The sequence below is a fragment of the Heterodontus francisci genome, chromosome 6, assembly GCF_036365525.1.
Source record: "Heterodontus francisci isolate sHetFra1 chromosome 6, sHetFra1.hap1, whole genome shotgun sequence".
Lineage (NCBI taxonomy): Eukaryota > Metazoa > Chordata > Chondrichthyes > Heterodontiformes > Heterodontidae > Heterodontus > Heterodontus francisci.
This window is the reverse complement of record NC_090376.1, coordinates 17,587,205-17,608,425: the sequence shown is the minus strand read 5'-3', so window position 1 is coordinate 17,608,425 and position 21,221 is coordinate 17,587,205. Positions and strand designations below refer to the sequence as shown.

Here is a 21,221-nt window from a genome sequence, read left to right as displayed (position 1 = left end):
GGTTTAACCACCACCTTCTCAAGGGCAATTAGGGATGGGCAATAAATGCTAACCTAGCCAGCGATGCCCACGTCCCCCGAATGAAAAAAAAACTTGTCTGCTTTTCGATTCTATCCCTCTAAAAATGAACGTCAATGCCTGTTCTTATTTATGGCCTTAGTAGCCTGCGTCGCTCCTTTTAGTGAATTGTGTATCTGTACCCCTAGATCCCTTTGCACCTCTACCCCATTCAGTCTCTTATTTCCCAAGCAGTACATGGACTTCCTACCAAAATATAACACCTCACACTCGTCTACATTGAAATTCATTTGCCAATTACACATATTTGCTGCTTGTTTAATTCAGATTGCAGCAGCACAACGTCCTGGCGGTCGATCCCTCTGTGTTTACATTACTAAAACCGATTCTCTCATCACAATAGCAGAATGATAGACGCATAAATATCTGTGTCCAAACCTCTGCTTCAGGGATGAGGAAGCTGGATGCAACAACATAAGTGTGGGAGCCAGCGTGTGGGCATCACACCCTAACTGTCCAAATTAAGCTAGTGACAAGTGTAAAAGTGGTTCTGGTTCCTTACTCTAAAGTTTTTCCTCCCAGGCCCATCACTGGAGTCTTGTGTCACTAACATTGGGTGAGCAAGTGATAAACTCCCAGACTTCTGCCAGTGATGCTATGAAATTTGCACTCGATTTCGCCATGAATGCAGCATATGGTGCCTCTTCTTTCAACTCTATTTCCCTGTCTGCTGGTAAAACCAGCTTCACAGCAGATTTGGGGCAAGGAACAGTTCTTAAAGGGCAGCTGTGTTTAAAGTGAGGAGGACCCTGTTTAGTTCACAGAATCACAGACCTGTTACATTGCAGATGGAGGCCATTCAGCCCATCATGTCTACACCAGCTCTTCTAATGAGCAATTCACTTAGTGCAGTTCCCCCATATGATGCCGACTGCTATTCAAAGAAGATGGCTGGAGGAGCTTCAAGAACTGCCCCCTTTGCTGAAGACAGCGTGGAGGTCTTTCCACAGTAAATAACAATGATGAGAACGATCATTTTTGGAGCTGAGGAGATCCTCCTAAAATAGCAGATGTCTATTGGTGGTAGCAGGAATGAATGCATTCCCCCATCTCCATAGATCATGGGAGCAAATGTGCAAAAGTTCAGCACGTGTTGAAGAGGAGAACATGAGATTAGATGTGTGCCACCCAGACAAGCAAACACTTTCTGGGAGTGTGCAAATTTGATTTCATTCCGACTTAGTGCTTATTACTTCGCACATTTAATGGGTCACATAGTCAACATATTGATATGGCAACATTACATATTGCCTTGGATGAATATGAACATGCATACACATTTAGAAAGTAGGTGGCCAGTTGAAAAAGTGCAGTTGATTGTCCCTCTTTGCATTGGTTTCGAGTTTACTAAGCTCTCTGTGTTGTATATCTGCAAAATATATCAGGAGAAAGTGATTTGATTCACCTTTAAACAACTGAATGCACAAAAAGTACAGGCTAAAAGGCACTGGACCTCTATATATATATGAAATAATCTAGTGAACAAACTTTCTTTTGACCAGCAAGGTCAAATTGTTACTTATTCACATACTGTTTTTTGTTACTTGTGAAAATTTGCTGAGATATGTGAAGAAGCCAATAACTTTATTCAAGTTGAGTTAGCAATCTCAGGTTTTCATGCTGTGTTCTCCTTATAAGGAAGTATATTTTGGTGCTGTGCGCACTCCTTATAAAGAAGTAGGAAATGTGGGCATGCTGTTCTGATTTGATAGACAAATGCCTGAAGACACTGAACAAAGAGTAGTGAGGAATTTTGATGTGCTCTCCTGAGAGGAAATGAGTTAGTCAATTGAAATTATGACACCAGAACTGAGGTTATTCCTAAAAGGAAAGGCTGAGCTGGCTGGGGCTCTTTTCTCTGTAAGAGATAAGGCTAGGAGGCGACCAGATTGAGGTCTTTAAGATTATGAAGGGTTTAATAGAGTTAATGTAGAGAAGGTGTTTCCACTTCGGGGAGAAACCAAAATTAGGGGCCATCAAAATAGTCACCAATAAATCTAATAGGGAATTCAGGAGACATTTCTTTACCCAAGAATGGTAGGAATGTGGAACAAGAAGTAGTTGAGGTGAATGGCATATATGCATTTACAGGGAAGTTAGATAAGCACATGAGGAAAAAGGAATAGAAAATATACAGATAAGGTTCAATGAAGAGGCATGAGACAAAGCTCATGTGAGGCATAAATGCCGAATTAGACCAGTTGGACCTGTTTCTGTGCTGTAAATTCTATGGAAAAATGTTGTTCGTATTACTTTGGAGGCAATGGAGGGAGATGGTCAATATCACATTAATGTTGCTAAATTTTCATTCAGGGCACCCAGTTGGGAAGCTAACTAAGCTGAGAATGTGATTGCCATGCTTGCACATCAAGGGGGAAAGATTTATAATTCAAATATAAGCTTCATTGACAGCTTAGCTCGTCAATCCTTGGGACAGAGAGAAAGGAAAATGTGCATTTATATTATGCTTTTTATGACCCCTGGACATTTCAAAGTGCTTTACAATCAATGGAGTACTTCTGAAGTTTGGTCACAGTTACAATGTAGAAAACAGGACAACCAATTTTCACACAGCAAGGTCCCACAAGCCACAATTTGATAATGACCAGTTAATATATTGTAATGATGTTGGCTGAAAGATAAATATTGACCAGGAGACTAGGGAACACTTCCCTGCTCTTCTTCAAAATAGTGTTGTGGGCTCTCTTTGTCCTGAGAGGGAGGGCAAGGCCTTGGTTTAACATCTCATTCTAAAGATGGCACCTCTGACACTGCAACACTCCCTCAGTACTGCAGTAGAGGGTTAGCTCGAGTTGCTGGAGTGGCATTTAAACCTACAACATTCTGACACAGAGGCAAGAGTGGTTCCACTTCTCCATGTGGGTTAGAGGTCAAGTGTTGTCATTTTCTCTCTCTCTCTCTCTTTCTATGGAAAAGGCAGTCATTGTCAGCTAGAAGACTGGAACTGTCAGAGTGATACATGGAAATAATTTGTTCCCAGATTAGTGACAGCCTTAGACAGGCTGAGAGTCCTTAGTTAATTATTTGATACTGTTGATTTTAATATTCTATTCTAGATGTTATTTTATGCTCTCAGGTCTCTCTTGAGACAATTTTACAATGTTTTTTCCATGCATTTCTTCAGCTAATTGATCTGATTCCCAGTTCTCCCAAGGAAACATCTCACCTCTGCACAGCACCTCAGCCAGCAAGGCCTGGCTAAGAGTAGAGTAACCTTCACATTTGTCAGAAATAGAGAACAGTAAATCAGCAAAAACACATTTACAATGTTGCTCCATAGAGGAATTCTTCACCTCACCACTCGGTGGGAAAACTCCAGTCCAACGGTTTCTTGGAACACTGTTTAAATAAATGTTACTGCTTAGAAACACCATTAAAACTAAAATTGAACACTACCATATGGAAGCCCAAGAATTATACAATACAATAATATATAGCATTGCACTTTCATCAAATCTTTTATTTTACAAATCTTAATGCAGACTATTTTATAACACTTGCAAACTCAGAGGTTCTGACTCATTTACAATGAGTAGCAAGAGAAATCCATAAACAACACATGCAAATGCAGATACAGCTGACACAGTAAGCACTGGGAAGTGCGGAGGGTTACACAATCATTTGTTCTTCACAGTAATTCAGGCTAACAATAGATGGTTGCAATGGAACAGTTGCTTACACTATCAAAGGGAAAGTTACATAGAATTACAAAGAACTTACAACACAGAAACAAGCCATTCGGCCCAACTGGTCTATATACTAGCGTTTATGCTCCATGCCCTCACACCCAAATTCATCTAAGCCTTGACTTAATTCAGCTGAGATTTGGAATGTTTAATGCAAATTTACAGTATTCATCCCACAAATCCTGCTACCTTCAATAAGTGTAGGAATTCACAGAATGTCACGTGATGCCACATCATGGCAAATCACTTGTCTTAATCACTAAAAGCAGCACATTGGCTAATCCAAATTTACCTAGAGAGTGGTTAGGATGTAGAACTCACTACCACAGGCAGTAGTTCAGGTAAATAACATAGCTGCATTTAAGGGGCAGGTAGATAAAACATGAAGGGAAAAGGAATCGAAGGTTATGCTGATGAAAAGGTGTGGGAAGAGGCATATGTGGAGCATAAATTTGGGCCAGTTGGGTCAAATGGCCTATTTCTGTCCCATAAATTCTATGTAATTATAGATAATTCTATGTAATTCCACAATATCCTACGCCACCTTACCTCCATTAGATCTACTTTGCAAAATACTTCCAACAGATTCTTCCAGCGGCTAAAATGTAAGAAAGCAATTCCAGAACAAATTGTGAAATATTACAAGCGAGATGTCACATACAGGACCATTAGGGGCTGAACAGAGAAAGGAGAGCTGAGGGGTGAAACGGGGGTTGGGAGGGGGTGGGGCGGTAGCAGTATGGAGGGGCGATAATAGCGCCAACTAACCATTGCCATGGATAGCAAGGTATGAGAGTATCTGGCTTGTGGCCGCAGCACTGGCATCAAGATTTTTTTTTCACTGACTTCTTTGATGTTGATCACAGAATAAATAGATGTTATTTGAGGCTTTTTAGCACTGTGTGTCCCACAGCAATATCCGTCCAGGGCACCATCTCACGCTAAACATGAGTTTCAGAATATCTCAGCACTTCCTTATCCTTTAAAAAAATTCATAAACTTGGTAAAATAATAAAAAAAACACATGTGATAATAAATATCTGTGTGAGTCCTGTAACAGTGCATGGGCGATGTAGTCATGAGTGATAAGCTCAGCTCACACGTGTGGTATTACAAGACTGGATGTGTCATATTCATAAATGTCACAATAAATTTACAACTGGAATCCCCTACCTAACAGCACTGTGGGGATACATTCACACAGACTGCAGCAGTTCAAAAAGGTGGCTTCATCACCACCTTATTAAGGACATTTTGGGATGGGCAATAAATGTTAGTCTTGACACTTACATCCCATGAATGAATTTTTAAAAATATTTGATTTTAAACTTGTTTTTATCCTTCACTTGTGCAATATTTTGCTCTTTGTGTTAAGTCTCTCATCCCTTCCCTTGAAACCGTGACTAGGAGGTTATTGAGTGAGCTCCCTCAGGCCTCCATTAATGCTGTTCTATTGCCACTTGGTAGTGGCTGTACCTTGACTGATGCAACTCTAAGGCCATTTATTTCAGAGTTGTTTCCTCCTTCAGCAAAGTGCATCATTTCTGACTGACAATTCTCCCACTGAGATTGGAAGAAGGTTGGCAATCTCAGGTTGCAAGCTGAGTCGTCCTGAGCTCAGTCATAGAGTTATACAGCACAGAAACAGGCCCTTCGGCCCATCGTGCCTGTGCCAGCCATCAAGCACCTAACTATTCTAATCCCATTTTCCAGCACAAGGCCCGTAGCCTTGTATGCTATGGCATTTCAATTGTTCATCTAAATACTTCTTAAATGTTGTGAGAGTTCCTGCCTCTACCACCTCTTCAGGCAGTGTGTTCCAGATTCCAACCACCCTCTGGGTGAAATTTTTTTTCCTCAAATCCCTCTAAACCTCCTGCCCCTTACCTTAAATCTATGCCCCCTGGTTATTGACCCCTCTGCTAAGGGAAAAATTTTCTTCCTATTTAACTTGTCAATGCCCCTCATAATTTTGTATACCTTATCAAAAGCCTTACCGAAGTCCATATAGACTACATCAACTGCTTTACCCTCATCTACACATTTCATCACTGCCTCAAAAAATTTAATCAAGTTAGTCAGACATGATCTCCCCCTGACAAAGCCATGCTGACTATCCCTGATTAATCCCTGCCTCTCGAAGTGGAGATTAATCCTGTCCCTCAAAATGTTTTCCAATAGTTTCCCTACCACTGATGTTAGACTCACCAGCCTGTAATTATCTGGTTTATCCCTGCTACCCTTCTTAAATAATGGTACCACATTCACTGTCCTCCAGTCCTCTGGTACCTGTCCTGTGGCCAGAGAGGATTTGAAAATTTGTGTTAGAGACCCTGCAATCTCCTCCCTTGCCTCACATAACAGCCTGGGATACATCTTATCTGGGCCTGGGGATTTATCCACTTTTAAGCTAATACGTCCTCCCTTTCAATGCTAATATATTCAAGTATATCACAATCCCCCTCCATGATCTGTACACCTACATCGTCCTTCTCAATAGTGAACAGAGAATATCAACCCAATTATCTAACATAATAACCTGCAGCAGTGTTTCTCATTTATCATTCATGCTGATCTTCCAGAGCTTGAACAAATCAGACTGAAGGAACAAATGCAATACAACTCAAAAGGCATTGTTCATTGTCGTCACTTTTGGCTAATATTAATGGGTCTTCCCTAGGGATTGCACTTTGATGTGTTGGGGGGCATTCAATACGATTTTTTTTTGCAGCAAAATGAAACAATCCCCATTAATATACAAGCAGAAGCAACATTTAGAGGTGAATTTGCAACACCCATGTGAGACAATGTCTATTTAAGAAGACTTACAGTTACGTAGCATCTTATCATGCCTTTCAGAAACACCGAAAAGTGCTTGAATTACTTTGAGGTGCTGTAACTATTGCCATGTAGATCAAAAAGGTAACCACTGAATGGACATGATCCTACAAACAGCAATGAAATGAAAGACCGGTTAATCTGAGTTTTTTATTATTATGGAACTGACAGAGGGTGGAATGGTGACCAGGACATTGGGAGAACTTCCTGCGTTTCCACAAATTGCCAGGGGATCTTTAACATTCACATGAATATTCACTAAAACACAGACCCTCTGACAATGCAGCTCTGCTGCACCAAAGTGCCAATCTAGATTATGTACTCACGCACTAGAGCGGGATGAAGTTTTCAGAATCAGATTGAGATACTAAACTAGCCAAGTTAATATCCGCACCAGCCATTAAAGATGTTAATAGTTTTTTTTTGATTTTTTACTAACATTCTGAACGTATGAGCTTGGCCCACACCCAAGTGTCCATTCTACATGTGTAAGCTTAGCAAGTAAATGTTGGCAGGCTATTTCTCATGGAGCCCAGATCCAAATCAAATCCTCCACATTTCCAGGAGCTGTCATCGTCCAAAGTGTCAGGAATAAAAATCTTGCCTAATATTTCCCTCCCTGCTCCATTGAAGCTGAGACCAATTCTAGTGCACTGGACAGACCATCACAATTGAGATGAACTAATTGAATATAGACCATATATCAAACCATGGTCCTTCCTAGTCTTCATGGCCCAGTTAAGGGTAGGCTTGACCTACAGGTCATCAGGGGATGTCTTTTGGGGGTTTGTTTGGCTTTCCTGAATGTTAGATTTGATACAGCCAGTCATTTGACTATCTCTGAACAGAGACCAATCTCGCTGTTGGAAGCTCTACTGTGCTCCTTTGACTGTGTGACTGCCTCCGATCTATTAAACGGTGGAATAGTTTTTGGAATTCCGTTGAAGCAAAACAGAAAATAAAAGGATTAAGGCAACTGTTGAAACAGCTTAGCGACAAAGTCAACTTGTATGCTGTGTAACACCCTGTGTTGTACAGAAGTCTCCATATAATGTGAATTAAGAGAGTGATGTTGTTGGGCAAAAAGCATGTAACAAAGACTAGGAGCACAGCAGCAGCTAAATAAATGGCCCTTTTTTTCCGCTCATTGTGTGCCATGTGAGAAGTTTGGGAAAGCTTTAGTATTACTAGTGTGTAACATAGGACAGTAATGGTAAATGGGATCAGGAAGAGGAGCACAAATAGGGCAAAGAGGAACAATCCCCATGCATTCAGGTTGGGAAGTATGCTTATTTTAAGAACATCAAAGCAAGTCATAATTTTGAGTTCCTGGACTTCAAATGTTAAATCACTGTATTCCAAGGGCAATAAGACAATTATTAAAATCATCCATATCCCGAAACAGACAATCACAGCATGCTGCCTTTTACACCTGCTAGTGTACCATATTGGGTACACCACTCCAACATAGCGCTCAACACTGATGCAAGTCATTGTCAAAATAGAGCAATACATGTTGGCATAGAACAAAGTGGTGACAAACGTACAGAGATTCTTGCCAAAGACCCAGTCATTGTGATTCAAGTGATATGCAATTTGAAAGGGGAGAAAAAAGGCAAGCAGAAGATCAGTGATGGCCAGGTTGATCATGAAGATGACTAAGGGAGTCTTTGGTCGCGTGTGGAAGCAAAGCAGCCAGAGGGAGATGCCGTTGCCAGGTAGACTGATGAGGAAGACGACTGAGTAAACAGTAGGAAGGGTGATTCTGATCACACTGCTGGCCAGCATCTCCAGGGTCTCATTGTCCAACTTTGTTGCATTCATGTTCATGCCTCACTGGGTCACTTGAGGAATCACGATGGACTATCTTCTAACTGGAGTGAGTAACAAATGAGTTAGAAGCTGCATATGAAGTAAACACAGTTAGCCACACTGATAACCAACAGTTCAATAAAATCATCCACATCAAATAGGCCAAGTCTAGTTGCTAAGGTGTTGACTGACACTTAGGTTTGGTCTTACATACTCTGGTTCAGTAACTTGTCCAAACCACCATTCTTCAGTATAAGCCTAGATAATGAATGTTGGCAGGCTGTTGAGGGTATTATAACCCAATTGTGCGTTTACTTAACATTTGCATGCATACACTTTTCAATAGGAGGACCAGTATTCTGTGAGAAGGAATTGAATCCCTTGTGGATTTCCCCTCCCTTGTCAGAGACCAAGTGCAATGTCCCAATGATGACCTCATCTGGGCTCTACCTAATCCAGTGTAGAGCAGGATCAAATCGGTGACATTCCTGAACTGCATGGCTGAATTGCACAGAGGGTAATGTGCTTGCCAACAGAGAATTGGAGAGACCAAACGCAGATTGGGTGACCGCTTTACAGAACATCTCCGCTCAGTCCGAAAGCATGACCCGAGATTCCGGTTGCTTGCCATTTCAACAACCCTACCCACCACCCTCCCCCCACCACCCCCCCCCCCCCCCCCCCCCACCCTGTTCTCATGCCCACATATCTGTCCTGGGCTTGCTGCAGTGTGCCAGTGAACATCAACGCAAGCTCGAGGAACAGCATCTTATTTACTGATTAGGCATGCTACAGCCTGCCGGACTGAACATTGAGTTCAATAATTTTACAGCATGACAGGTCCCCCTTTTTAGTTTCAGTTTTTTATTATTTGTCTTTTTATTTTACTTTTGTTTGTTTCATCATTTGATTTTCTTACCATGTGCCTACCCACTGTTTTTTTCATGTTTGTGCTTTGGGCCAGGGCTGTTCATTTTTCTGTCCATGAACACCCTCTCTGCACTAACGCTTTGTCTTTCAACGCACCATTAATACACTGTTTGCCTTTGCTCCATGACCTTCTGTTCAGTTATTCTCTGTGACCCTGTCCTATCAACACCTTTAGTTTTGTTATCTCTTGCCACCCCCGCTTTATTTGCTTAAAACCTATTACATTTCTCACCTTTGCCAGTTTTGATGGAGGGTCACTGACCTGAAACGTGAACTCTGCTTCTCTCTCCACAGATGCTGCCAGACCTGCTGAGTATTTCCAGCACTTTTTGTTTTCATTTCAGATTTCCAGATTCAGCAGTATTTTGCTTTTATGTTATATTATATTAGAGAATTGAGTAAACTGCCTTGTTAATTTATTTTAATGATCTTCCCATTTTTTTTGATCAGGTTCTCGTAAATAAACATCCAAAATTCTTATTGCTTATGCTTAGTCCTTGATGTATTTTATTTTCTCTCTCTATTTTGTAGCACTCCGCTCTGGCTTGCCACATTCTACCCTCTGTAAATATGAGGTCATGCAAAACTCTGCTGTCACAAGAACACACAAACACAAGAAATAGAAGCAGGAGTAGGCTATATGACCCATTGAGCCTGCTCCGCCATCCAGTACAATCATGGCTGATCTTTCAGCTTGAATTTCTCTGACCGCTCCCCATATTCCTTGATACCCTGAGAAAGCAAATATCTGTCTATCCCAGCCTTAAATGTATTTAATGACGGGGCATCCACAACGCTCTGGGGTAGAGAATTTCAAAGATTCACAACCCTTGAGTAAAGTAATTTCTCCTCATCTTGGTCCTAAATGATCAGCCCCTTATCCTGAGACTGTGTCCCCAGTGTTTTAGATTCCCCGACCAGTAGAAACAATCTCTCAGTGTCTACCCTATCCAGCCTCTTCAGAATATTGTACATTTCACTAAGATCGCCTCTCATTCAAGCAAGTACATAAGTTATAGGTTAGTAGCAAGTACCCCACTTTACTTGCTTATAACCTTTTACATTTTTAAAATTTGCCAGTTCTGAAGAAGGGTCACTGACCTGAAACGTTAACTCTGCTTCTCTCTCCACAGATGCTGCCAGACCTGCTGAGTATTTCCAACATTTCTTGTTTTTATCTCACTATTTCCTTTTGAGAGGTCTGATGTAAACTTTCCTACAAGTAGCTGCTCCCAGTCCATTTTGGCCAGATCCTGTTTTATCATATTGAAATCGGCCTTCCCCCAATTCAGTACTTTTATTTCCGGTCCCTCTTTGTCCTTTTCCATAACTACCTTAAATCTTACAGAGTTATGGTCACTATCCCGTAAATGTTCCCCCACTGACACTTCTACCACTTGTCCGGCTTCATTGCCTAGGATTAGGTCCAGTACCACCCCTTCTCTTCTAGGACTTTCTGCGTGCTGTCTCAAAAGTGCCTTGGGAGTTTTGTTAGGTCAAAAGCACTAAAAGTTGTTGCTTTTACTCTGGGGCGTACATCGTACGCTTTGTCAATGTGTAGGTCAGCTGACCTGCTCCAGTGCCTCTTATTGTTAACGTTCCTGGGCTAATAACTAGGACATCCACATGAGTGTGCTAAAGTGACTGCCTAACATTCCAATCTCTGGAATATCACTATAGCTAAATTAATTATATATAATTAATATTGTTACGACCAAGTGAGAAAGAGGTCTAGGGTTCCCTTTCAGCCTTCACCTGATCTTACTGTAACAGGATTTTAGTTCTAAACACACTGTTTTTAGCTCTCCCTTGGTGAATCCTTGTTCACCGCTTTCCAATTATAAGGCAAAGGAACCAGCACAAACAGGCTTTCTTAGGTTTAAAGAAGAAAGATTGAAATTTATTAAACTTAAACTTAAACTCTAATTTGGTTAATGCCTATAGATACATGGCGCATCCATGCTAGCATGCATACGTGACGCACACATGCAGATAGGGACAGAAAGAACAGAAGAAAAATGAAGTGGAAAAGTTTGAGGCAATCTCTGAAGAGGGTTTTTTGTTACTGTGCTTCGAGATCACTGTAGAGTCCTTGATTGTAGATAGATCTTCCTTTTCGTTGGGGCCCAGTATTCTTCTTAAACCTTGTTCACTGTAGGAGACCTTTCTCTCTTGGGGTGCATGTGTCTTCAGTGGGTTTTGGAGTCCTGTGAGAAAGAGATGGGAGCAGACAGGGCAGGCAGGAGGTCTTCTTCAGTCCAGGAGCATTCTGCTTTCTCCAGGCTCTCAGTTCAAACTCTAAATTCAGAAAAAAAACAGACTGCCAAGCAAGTTAGTCATGTGACTAACTGGTTTGGCCACATCTGTTTGTGGATTGTATTGGAGCAGGGGCTGGCTCTTTTTTTCCAAACACTGTCTGTTAATATACAAAAATGTCTTTCCAGCCAGGGGCCTGGTAACCCCTTGTCACAGGCCTTCCCAGCAACAATTTGAAATTTAATGTCCATGTGGCGAAATTAATATGCCTCATTCTTGGCAGATGGGGGCCTGTGCGACAATATCAATTAAACAGCAGCACCAAGAGATCCACTTCTACCATTAGAAAAAGAAAATACAATGCAAATGTTTAACTTCTTTTTATTCAAGGTGCCAAGCCTAACAGCAAAAAGACATTAATGGGAACAGGATTAGGCCATTCGGCCTTGAATATATTCTGCCCTTTAGTGAGATCATGGCTAATTATGCCAATGGAGCACTGGGCAAGCTATCTTTTTAAATAATGGCATAAAGTGCCTATTTCATACATTTCCTTCCTTCAGAAAGAATAATTTCTTCACTGTTAGAAGCTCTTGTTTTATAAGGGAAGATTTATCTAATTTTCTGAGGGGTATAACTAACTAATCATAATGTCCAAATTCCCAATGCACACATGAGGTTCTGCGTCATGGAACCACATTTGTAAAATCTGCCCTCCAGAATGGGTATACTGCAGCATACTGCAGATTCAAGGAATGGCACAAAAGGGAAACACATGAATTTGTTTTCTTTAAAATATGCCGATTTTGATCACTCAGTAGATGCATTTTCTGTGCTATTGGGGGATGTTTATTATAGTTATTTAAAGTCTCCATTGTTTTACTTCCATTCTTGTTTAAATTCCATTGCAAGTAGTAAGTCATGTCAAGCATACAACAGCTGACGAACACAGCACAGCTGTGCACTATGCCACACATATACATAAACAGACAATGTCAGCATGACTTCTGGAGTTCTAAACCGGGCTGACTCGGCAGTATAACTTTACATCCTGTCTGCTTTAATGATTGCCTTCTGGTATGGTAAGTGATAAGTCATCTAACAACTCTAGCAGACAAGACATTCATTACCTTGTCTTCTGACCAGTACCTAGAATCTTGTATTGGCAGCATGAGATTATTATTTCTTTATAAAGCATGCGAGTAGTGTGTATACTGCTGGTTTAGACCTCCAATAAACAACAGCTGAAATTTAATTTACTTTGTCACATAAATGTCAAAGTCACCACAAACAATAAAAGGGGAATTGTATCTCTACTTAGAAATGGAAAAGAATTACAGGGGAGTGGGACTATAATTGGTAGATCTTTCAAAGCTGGCACGGGTAGGATCAGATGAATAGCCTTCTTGTGTGCTGTATGATATTGCAATTCCATGATAGAGTAACTTTGGAGAGTGGGCGGAATCTTACTGACATTGTTTTTAAATGCGGGCAGGGCCGGACTGTCCACCTGTGTGATTTTCCAACCAATTAAGGACAGCGGGCAATTGGGCTGCACAGACGGGAGGGCCAATCAAAGTGCCCGAGGCTGTGGGCAGCTGGCAGCCCCACCACGAGATGTGGGTACTGCCGATGTAGGTGGGGAAAGGCGAGGGTGCCTCAAGATGGAGACGCCCTCTGAAGAGTTCTAAAATTGGTAAAAATAAGTGTGGCCAGCACTGCCAGACCGCCATCACCAAAGGATGGCCTGCAGCATGCAGCTTAGGCTGTCTGATCCTCGAGCGTCCGGGAAGTGGGGGGAATTTTAAGGAGACATCAATGACTCTTGGCCTGCCATTGGCAGGCTGCTTCCAGGCAATTGCCAAGCTTCAGAGGGCAACAGTCTGCCGCCGGGAAAATCCTGGCGATGTCACTATTTTGCCCTTAAGTGGACACTTAATCGCTCCTAATTAGCTACCCACCGCTGCGGGGCGAGTAGCTGGCACTGGTCAGACCCCACCTCCGGCAGGATTGCACGGCAATGGAAATGTCTTAGGTAGATGATCTAATGTTCAACTTTCAGAAGTTCCCTGCCCTCCTCCCCCCACCTCCAAAGCCGCCTCCGTATGGCTGATACAATTCTGCCCACTGTTTCCACTTGTTAGTGAGTTCAAAACAAGGGACCATAAAAATAAGATAACCAGTTACAGATGAAATGAAAAATTTAGGAAGAATTTCCTGACACTGGGAAAATGTGGAACTCGCTGCCATGATGGAAATTTATACATAAGACAGAAGTGAATAGAGTGATATAAGGGTGAGGGGGCAGGGGGTGAAGAGGTCATTCGAGGAGGAAGAGGCTCATGTGTAGTATAAACATCAGCATTGAGAAGTTGGGTTCAACGGCTGGTTTCTGAGCTTCAGATTCAATGTAATTCAGAGAATAACACATTGGAACTCTACTCAAGGCTGTTGAAAATAGAACTGAAAGCAGTTTAATCGTAAATCATAGAATAGAATCATAGAAAGTTTAAGGCACAGTAAGAGGCCACTTGGCCCATCATGTCTGTGCCAGCCGAAAAACGATCCATCCATTCTAATTCCACCTTCCAGCATTTGGTCTGTAGCCCTGCAGATTACGGCACTTGAGGTGCATGTCCAGACTCCTTTTGAATGGGTTGAGGGTCTCTGCCTCAACTACCCTTTCATGCAATGAGCTCCAGACCCCCAGCACCCTCTGGGTGAAAACGTTTTTCCTCATCTCCCCTCTAATTTTTCTACCAATCACTTTAAACCTTTGCACTCTCTCTGCTATCCAGGCTCCTTTTGAATGAGTTGAGAGTTTCTGCATCACCTGCCCTTTCAGGCAGCGGGTTTCAGACCATCACCACCCTCTAGGTGAAAAATATTTCCTCATCTCCCCTCTAATTTTTCTGTCAGTCGCTTTAAATCTATGACCTCTCGGCTAAGGTGAATAGACCCTTCACCTCCACTTTTTCCAGACCCCTCAAAATTTTGTACATTTCAATCAGATCTACCCTCAGCCTTCTCTGTTCCAAGGCCAACAACTCCAGCCTATCCAATCTTTCCTCATAGCTACATTTTCCAGTCCTGGCAGCATCCTTATAAATCTCCTCTGTACCCTCTCTAGTGCAATTTCTGTCATGAGGTGATCAGAACTGCACAGTACTCAAGTTGGGGCCTAACCAATGAATTATACAGTTCCAGCATAACCCCCCAACTCTTGTATTCTATATCTCGGCTAATAAAGGAAAGGATTCCATTTGCCTTCTTAACCACCTTATTGACCTGTCCTGCTACCTTCAGGGATCTGTGGACATTCACTCCAAGGCCCCTTACTTCTTCTACACCTCTCAGTATTTTCCCATTAATCATGTATTCCTTTGCCTTGTCTGACCTCCCCAAATGCATCACCTCACACTTCTCCAAGCTGAATTCCATTTGCCACTTTTCTGCCCTCCAGTTGCTAAAACAGCCGTTAACAATTACCCTTTGTTTCCTGCCACCGAGGCAATTTTATAATCACTTTGCTGCATTTCCCTGGATTCCATGGGATTTTATTTTTTTAACCATTCTGCCATGTGGGACCTTGTCAAAGGCTGTGCTAAAATCCACATCAACTGCACTACCCTCATCTATCTTTCTTGTTACTTCTTCAAAAAATTCGATCAAGTTTGTCAAACAAGATCTTCCCTTAACAAATCCATGCTGACTATCCTTGATTAACCTGTGCCTTTCTAAGTGATAGTTTATCCTGTCTCTCAGAATAGATTCCAATAATTTGCCACTACTGAGGTTAGACTGACTGGCCTGTAATTATTCAGTCTATCCTTCGCTCCCTTTTTAAACAGAGGTACAATGTTAGCAATTCTCCAATCCTCTGGCACCACACCTGTAACCAGTGAGGACTGGAAAATGATGGTCAGACCCTGTGCTATTTCCTCTCTTGCTTCTTTTAACAGCCTAGGATACATTTCATTTGGCCCTGGTGATTTATCAACTTTCAAAGATGCAAATCCATTAATACTTCACTCGCCCTATGTTTATCACATTCAATACTTCACACGTTTCCTCCTTAACTACAATATCTGCATAGTCCCCCTCTTTTGTGAAGACAGACGCAAAGTATTCATTAAGAACCATACCAATATCTTCCCCTCCTACACATAGGCTCCCTTTTTGGTCTTTTATGGGTCCTACTCTCTCCTTAGTTATCCTCTTCCTCTTAAAACATATTTTGGTTCACCTTGATTTTGCTTGCCAATGTTCTTTCATGCCCTCTCTTTGCTTTCCTAGTTTCCTTTTTGATTTCACCCCTCCACTTTCTATACTCCTCCTAGCTTTCTGTCGTATTGAGTTCTGAGTGTCGGACATAAGTCTTGAGCACAAAATTCAGACTTACATTCCAGTGCATTACTGAAGGAGTGCTGCTCTGTCAGAGGTGTTGTCTTTCAGATGAGGAGGTGGATTTTACGTTAGGCAGACAGGAGCCTGCCACCGACTTAAAATTCAGTGGCGAACCCGCTTTCACCCAGCCTGGGGATCCGTCCTGTATTTTACGGGTCCCCAGGCTTTAATTGTTCTGAGGCGGGACTTCCACCCGGCTTGAGGGAAGAAGTCCCGCCTCATTGAGCTGCCGGCCAATCATCGAGTCGGCAGCTCTAAGTCCCAGCAGCACCACCGGGAGCGGCGGCCACTGCTGGGGCTGCAGCCCAGCTGAGGACATGGAGCCAGGACTGCAAACAAGTTTGGGTTGCCTCACTGGGTTAATCAGTCATCTCCCGGCAAGGCAAGGGTGGTCGTTTGGGGGGAGGGGGTGCGTCTTTGGGTCCTGGGGGTGGTTGGGGAAGCGGGGGTGGCCCTCAATCGGGCATCCTGTGCCCGACTGTTAGGCCCCCTCCCCCGGGGCGCAGAGAGGACAACAGCTTTCACTGGGCGGCATTTCCTGGCTCCAGGAAGCCAGCTTGCCACAGGTAAAATCCCCGTGGAGGCGGGCGAAGGCCCTTAAGTGGCCGTTAATTGGCCACTTAAGGGCCTTAATTGGTCTGGGGCAGGTCGCCTGTTTTTGCACCCCACACCCCAGCCACCCACTCCCCCCCCCGCCCTACGTAAAGTGGGGCAGAGGCAGAAGCGGGTCGGGAAGGCCTCCCGGAGCCTCCGCTCCATTTTACACCACCCACCACCACCCCACTTCCCCCACCACCATCCGGCTCACTGGGATGGCGTAACATTCCAGCTGAGATGTTTAAAAAAGGCTCTGTCTTTCCCCTCAGGTGGGTGCAAAAGATCTCATTACACTTTTCAAAGAACAGCAGGGGAGTTCTTTTTACCTTGGGCAATATTTATCCTTCAACTGACAGCATAATAATAGATTATGTGGTCTTATCTTATTGCTGTTTGTGGGACCTCACTGCATGCAAATTTAGCTGCCACATTTTTGATATTACAAAAGTGACTACATTTCAAAAAATGTACTTCAATGTCTGTAAATTGCATAGTTTATGAAATGTGCTATACAAATGCAAGTCTTTTCTGAAGGTTTCCAAAGAAAGAAACTCGATGTGTTTCACGATTAAATCTTTGAGGCTTCAAAGGTACGGCAAATTCTACTTGTTGCCTTATTAGTCATTTCTAATACTTTATCTTTCTCTTTGGATTTAATTGAAAGTTTAAATTACCTCACAGTCTTCTAGCCATCTATTCATCGGCTGAAAAGTTACATCTGCTTCGGTAAATGAAAGGCTGTTGCTCAAGCAGGGAACTTCACTCTGAGCTCTATTTTTAAAATAAATAATAATGATGAACATTAGTGATAATTTTCAGGTGTCTATTCAATGATGTGCTTCGCATGCACAAACATGTTGTGTGAAATCATTTTAATGCTTTGAAATTAATCTCTTTGAATATGAACAAATTATTTTGGCGACCATTTTAATGGAGATACTGACACAAATTAAAAATAGGACAGCACCCTGTACCCACCATTGCTTCTTCCCTCATTTGGATAGAAACATATTGGGGGAACTTTATTTTCTCACCTGCATCGGGTTTAGAGGCATAGGGAGCATATAATCGGGTGGGACGGTGGCGGGGGAGTTCCCACCAGCTTCCTGCCTCCACCCAAATTAAGTCTGGCCTGTAACCAATTGAAGCCCTTAAGTGGGCAATGAATGAGCAATTAAGGGCCTCATCCCACCCTCTCCACAATTAGCCCAGCAATGGACGGGCCTGTCCGTAAAATCCCTTCCACCCTGACTTACCTATGGGCTGGGTCCCTCGGCGATCTACGGCTACTGGTGGGCTCATTACCGGCAGCAGCCACCGCATCCATGGTGGTGCTGCTCAGTTAAAGATCATCTGGCCTCTGCCTACCTGGCAGCTCTCCACAGGCAGGACTTGCACCGCTGGGGTCCTTGATCCGGGGAGAGCCTGGTGCTGTCTGGTTGAGTGCCTAATTGGCACTTGATCTGGCGGGCCTTCCCCAGAGGAGACGACGCGGGGCTCTCGCCGGCACTTTTGCTGATTGTCGAGACCTCCATTGCCCGGATAAAATCCTGATCAGTGAGTTAAAAAGTTCTCCTGTACATATTTTACAAATTCTACACCATCCTTGCCCTTTACCCAGTTCTGTCCATTCTATATTAGGGAAATTGAAGTCCCCTACTATTACTCCTATATAATTTAGTTCCCATTCCTTCCCATGCTTAACCATATTTAAGTCTCTATTAAAGCCACTGTATCACAGTTCCACCGCTCATTAACCTTATTTGTAAAATTTGCTCACATTAACGCACAATGCATTCTAACAACATGCTACTTAGCTTTGCATTTCTTCCTCCACCCTGTTCCTTCTACACTCTTCCTTATTCTGTTGCTGTTTGTCCTTCCTAGTTTCCTAGTTTGATAGACTGGGTGAGCAATAGCTCATCCTTGTTTATAAATCCCTCCAGGACCTTGTTCCTCCTTATGTACAACTCTCTCCACCCCTACAACAGCGCTTCCTGACATCACCCCTGAATTTCCTAGCTGTTCTGGATGACCGGCCCCAGAGAAAACAGTTTCTCTCTACCGAACCTTTCAACTCCTGTAATCATTTTAAACACCTCAATTAGATAATCCCTTAATCTTCAATACTTGAGGGAGTAGCCTAGTCTATGCAACCTGTCCTCGCAATTTAATTCATCTAGCCCTGGTCTCCTTGCCTGCAGTGGTTAATCTGCTACACACCATCATTTAGAAGCTTTTACATTGTTTGCCATTATTTATCATTCAAGTTCACTGTGAGCTGTTTATTGTAAAAATATGGCCTGCAACCCACCAAATACAGCTACATACTTGTCTAGTTGTCATCAAGTTGTAAATACCCTTTGGATATAATGGACCTTCCATAGAACAAAACGAACACCTGAACTAAGTTACGATTCTATTTGTGCATGTCTGGTTGCAGTTGTTAATTCATTCAGACTGAATTTAGCTCTAAGCAACATTGAAAAGACACCAGTCAGTCCTCAGATAATTTAAAAGATATAAGTAATTATTAATAGCAATTATAGAACAGTAGTCATGCTGCTTACCTGATTTCATACTGCTCTAACAGGCTGTTTGCTGATGGTATGTGCTGTTTAGAACAAGGAAGGGTACAATACCAGAGCAGAAAACCCACAGGAAATGACAATCCAAGCCACACAACTTTCCTCATCATGGGGTCAGTATAACAATGAATCAGACAACTGCAGCCCATTGCAGAGCACTACATATTAAGTCATGTTTGTCTGAAATCTGTAATTTAGCTCCCCCAGAAGGAGTTAAAAAAAATTTCATTTCTTTAAAAAAAATTATGCTTATTCCTAAAAGTAGCATATTTATTATGAAAAGGTCACATATGTACCAAGCATGTCCGGTGTGTGAATAGGATCAAACAGCACAGAAGAAGACCACTGGGCGCATTGTTCCTTGGCCAGCTCTTTGAGGGTGGAATCTTCTGCTCTTAGGCTATGAACCTGAATCGGGACCATTTCTGGGTCCAAGTCCTGCCCTGTCCATCAGGGTGCCTGCCTGGGAGATCTTCCCAGAGGCAGGCAATTAAGAGACCAACAATTGAGGGCCTCAGGCAGGTTCCTGAGGCTGCAGTGAGAGGGCCTGCAGCCTTGGAAAGATGAAAGCCCCACCACCAGAGGTGGGTGCTGCCACTGACAATGGGGAACTGCGAGGGCGCCTTCATCTTGAGGTGCCCTCTGAAAGGTTTGGATCCGTTTACAAAAAACTCTGGCCATAGCTGTGAGGCCACCCCTGTGGAGGGGAAACCATTGGGTCCAGTGGGGGAGGTGACTGTAGTAGGCCTTGCATGCATCCCCAGGTCAGCCACTGGCAAGTTGCCTCCAGGCACCTGCCAGGGTTGGCCCTCAAACTGAATTTGAAATTCTAGCATGCTGTGATCACTCTTCCCCAGAGGATCCTTAACTGTGAGATCATTAATTAATCCCACCTCATTACACAATACCAAATCTAGAATAGCCTGCTCCCTGGTTGGTTCCATAACATATTGCTCCAAAAAACAATCTCTAATACATTCAATGAGCTCTCCCTCGAGGCTACCCTTGCCAATTTGATTAATCCAGTCTATATGCATATTAAAACCACCCATGATTATTGCTGTACCTTTCTTATAAGCCCCCAGTATTTCCTGGTTTATTCTGTGCCCCACTGTGGAACTACTGTTTGGGAACCTAGAGATTACTCCGACCAGGGACTTCTTTCCCTTGCTATTTCTTATTTCTACCCAGACTGATTCTATGTCTTGACCTCCAGTGCCTGTATCATTTCTCACTACAGCACTGATCTCTTCCTTTACTAACAAAGCTGTACCACCTCCTTTTTCTTCCTGCCTATCCTTCCGAAATACTGAGTACCCTTGGATATTCAATTCCCAAACCTGGTTTGCCTGCAACCACGTCTCAGTCATCACCACTAAATCATACCCATTCGTCTCTATTTGCACTGTTAACTCATTTATTTTATTCCGAATGCTTCATGCATTCAGATACAAAGCCTTTAAGTTTGTTCTATTATCAAAGTTCCCTACTCTTGTACGATTCCTTGGTGCATTACGACGTTCACACGTTCTGTCCCTTCCTTTTATTTTCTGGTAACAATCAGCTTCATCACTAACCTGCACCCCAACCTTCTCCTTTAACTTTGACTTCCGAATTTTCCATGCAACTGAACCCTCCCCCCCACTAATTTAGTTTAAAGCCCTATCAACGCCCTAGTTATGCGATTCGCCAGGACTCTGGTCCCAGCATGATTCAGGTGGAGCCCGTTCCATCGGAACAGCTCCCTCCTTCCCCAGTACTGGTGCCAATGTCCCATGAATTCGAATCCATTTCTCCCACACCAATCTTTGAGCCACCATTTACCTCTTTAATCTTATTGACCCTGTGCCAATTAGCTTGCGGCTCAGGTAGTAATACGGAGATTATTACCTGTTCGGTTCTGTTTCGACCCTCCTGCCAGTGGAAACAGTTCCTCACTTCTCACTTTTTCAAATGATGTTATGGGATCCTATGGGCTGAATTGTCATCCCGAGGCCAAAGTGGGTTT

The 21,221-nt window shown here is 42.9% G+C and overlaps 1 protein-coding gene across 4 annotated transcripts; it reads right to left on the bottom strand.

Annotated features, from left to right (window-relative positions):
* Positions 1–3,543: 3,543 nt before the first annotated feature.
* On the bottom strand, positions 3,544–19,278 carry LOC137371153 (P2Y purinoceptor 8-like). 4 transcript variants are annotated; one of them, XM_068033189.1, is made up of 3 exons: positions 19,196–19,263; positions 17,300–17,396; positions 3,544–8,497 (listed from the first exon to the last, which is right to left on the bottom strand). In XM_068033189.1, the coding sequence occupies exon 3, from the start codon at positions 8,451–8,453 to the stop codon at positions 7,458–7,460; it is 996 nt and encodes a 331-aa protein (XP_067889290.1). In that variant the 5' UTR covers positions 8,454–8,497; positions 17,300–17,396; positions 19,196–19,263; the 3' UTR covers positions 3,544–7,457. The 4 variants fall into 4 exon arrangements, with proteins under 4 accessions (XP_067889290.1, XP_067889293.1, XP_067889291.1 ...); XM_068033192.1 differs by lacking the exon at positions 19,196–19,263 and adding an exon at positions 17,882–19,009 and having other exon boundaries at positions 3,544–6,730; XM_068033190.1 differs by lacking the exon at positions 19,196–19,263 and adding an exon at positions 17,882–18,440.
* Positions 19,279–21,221: the final 1,943 nt, after the last annotated feature.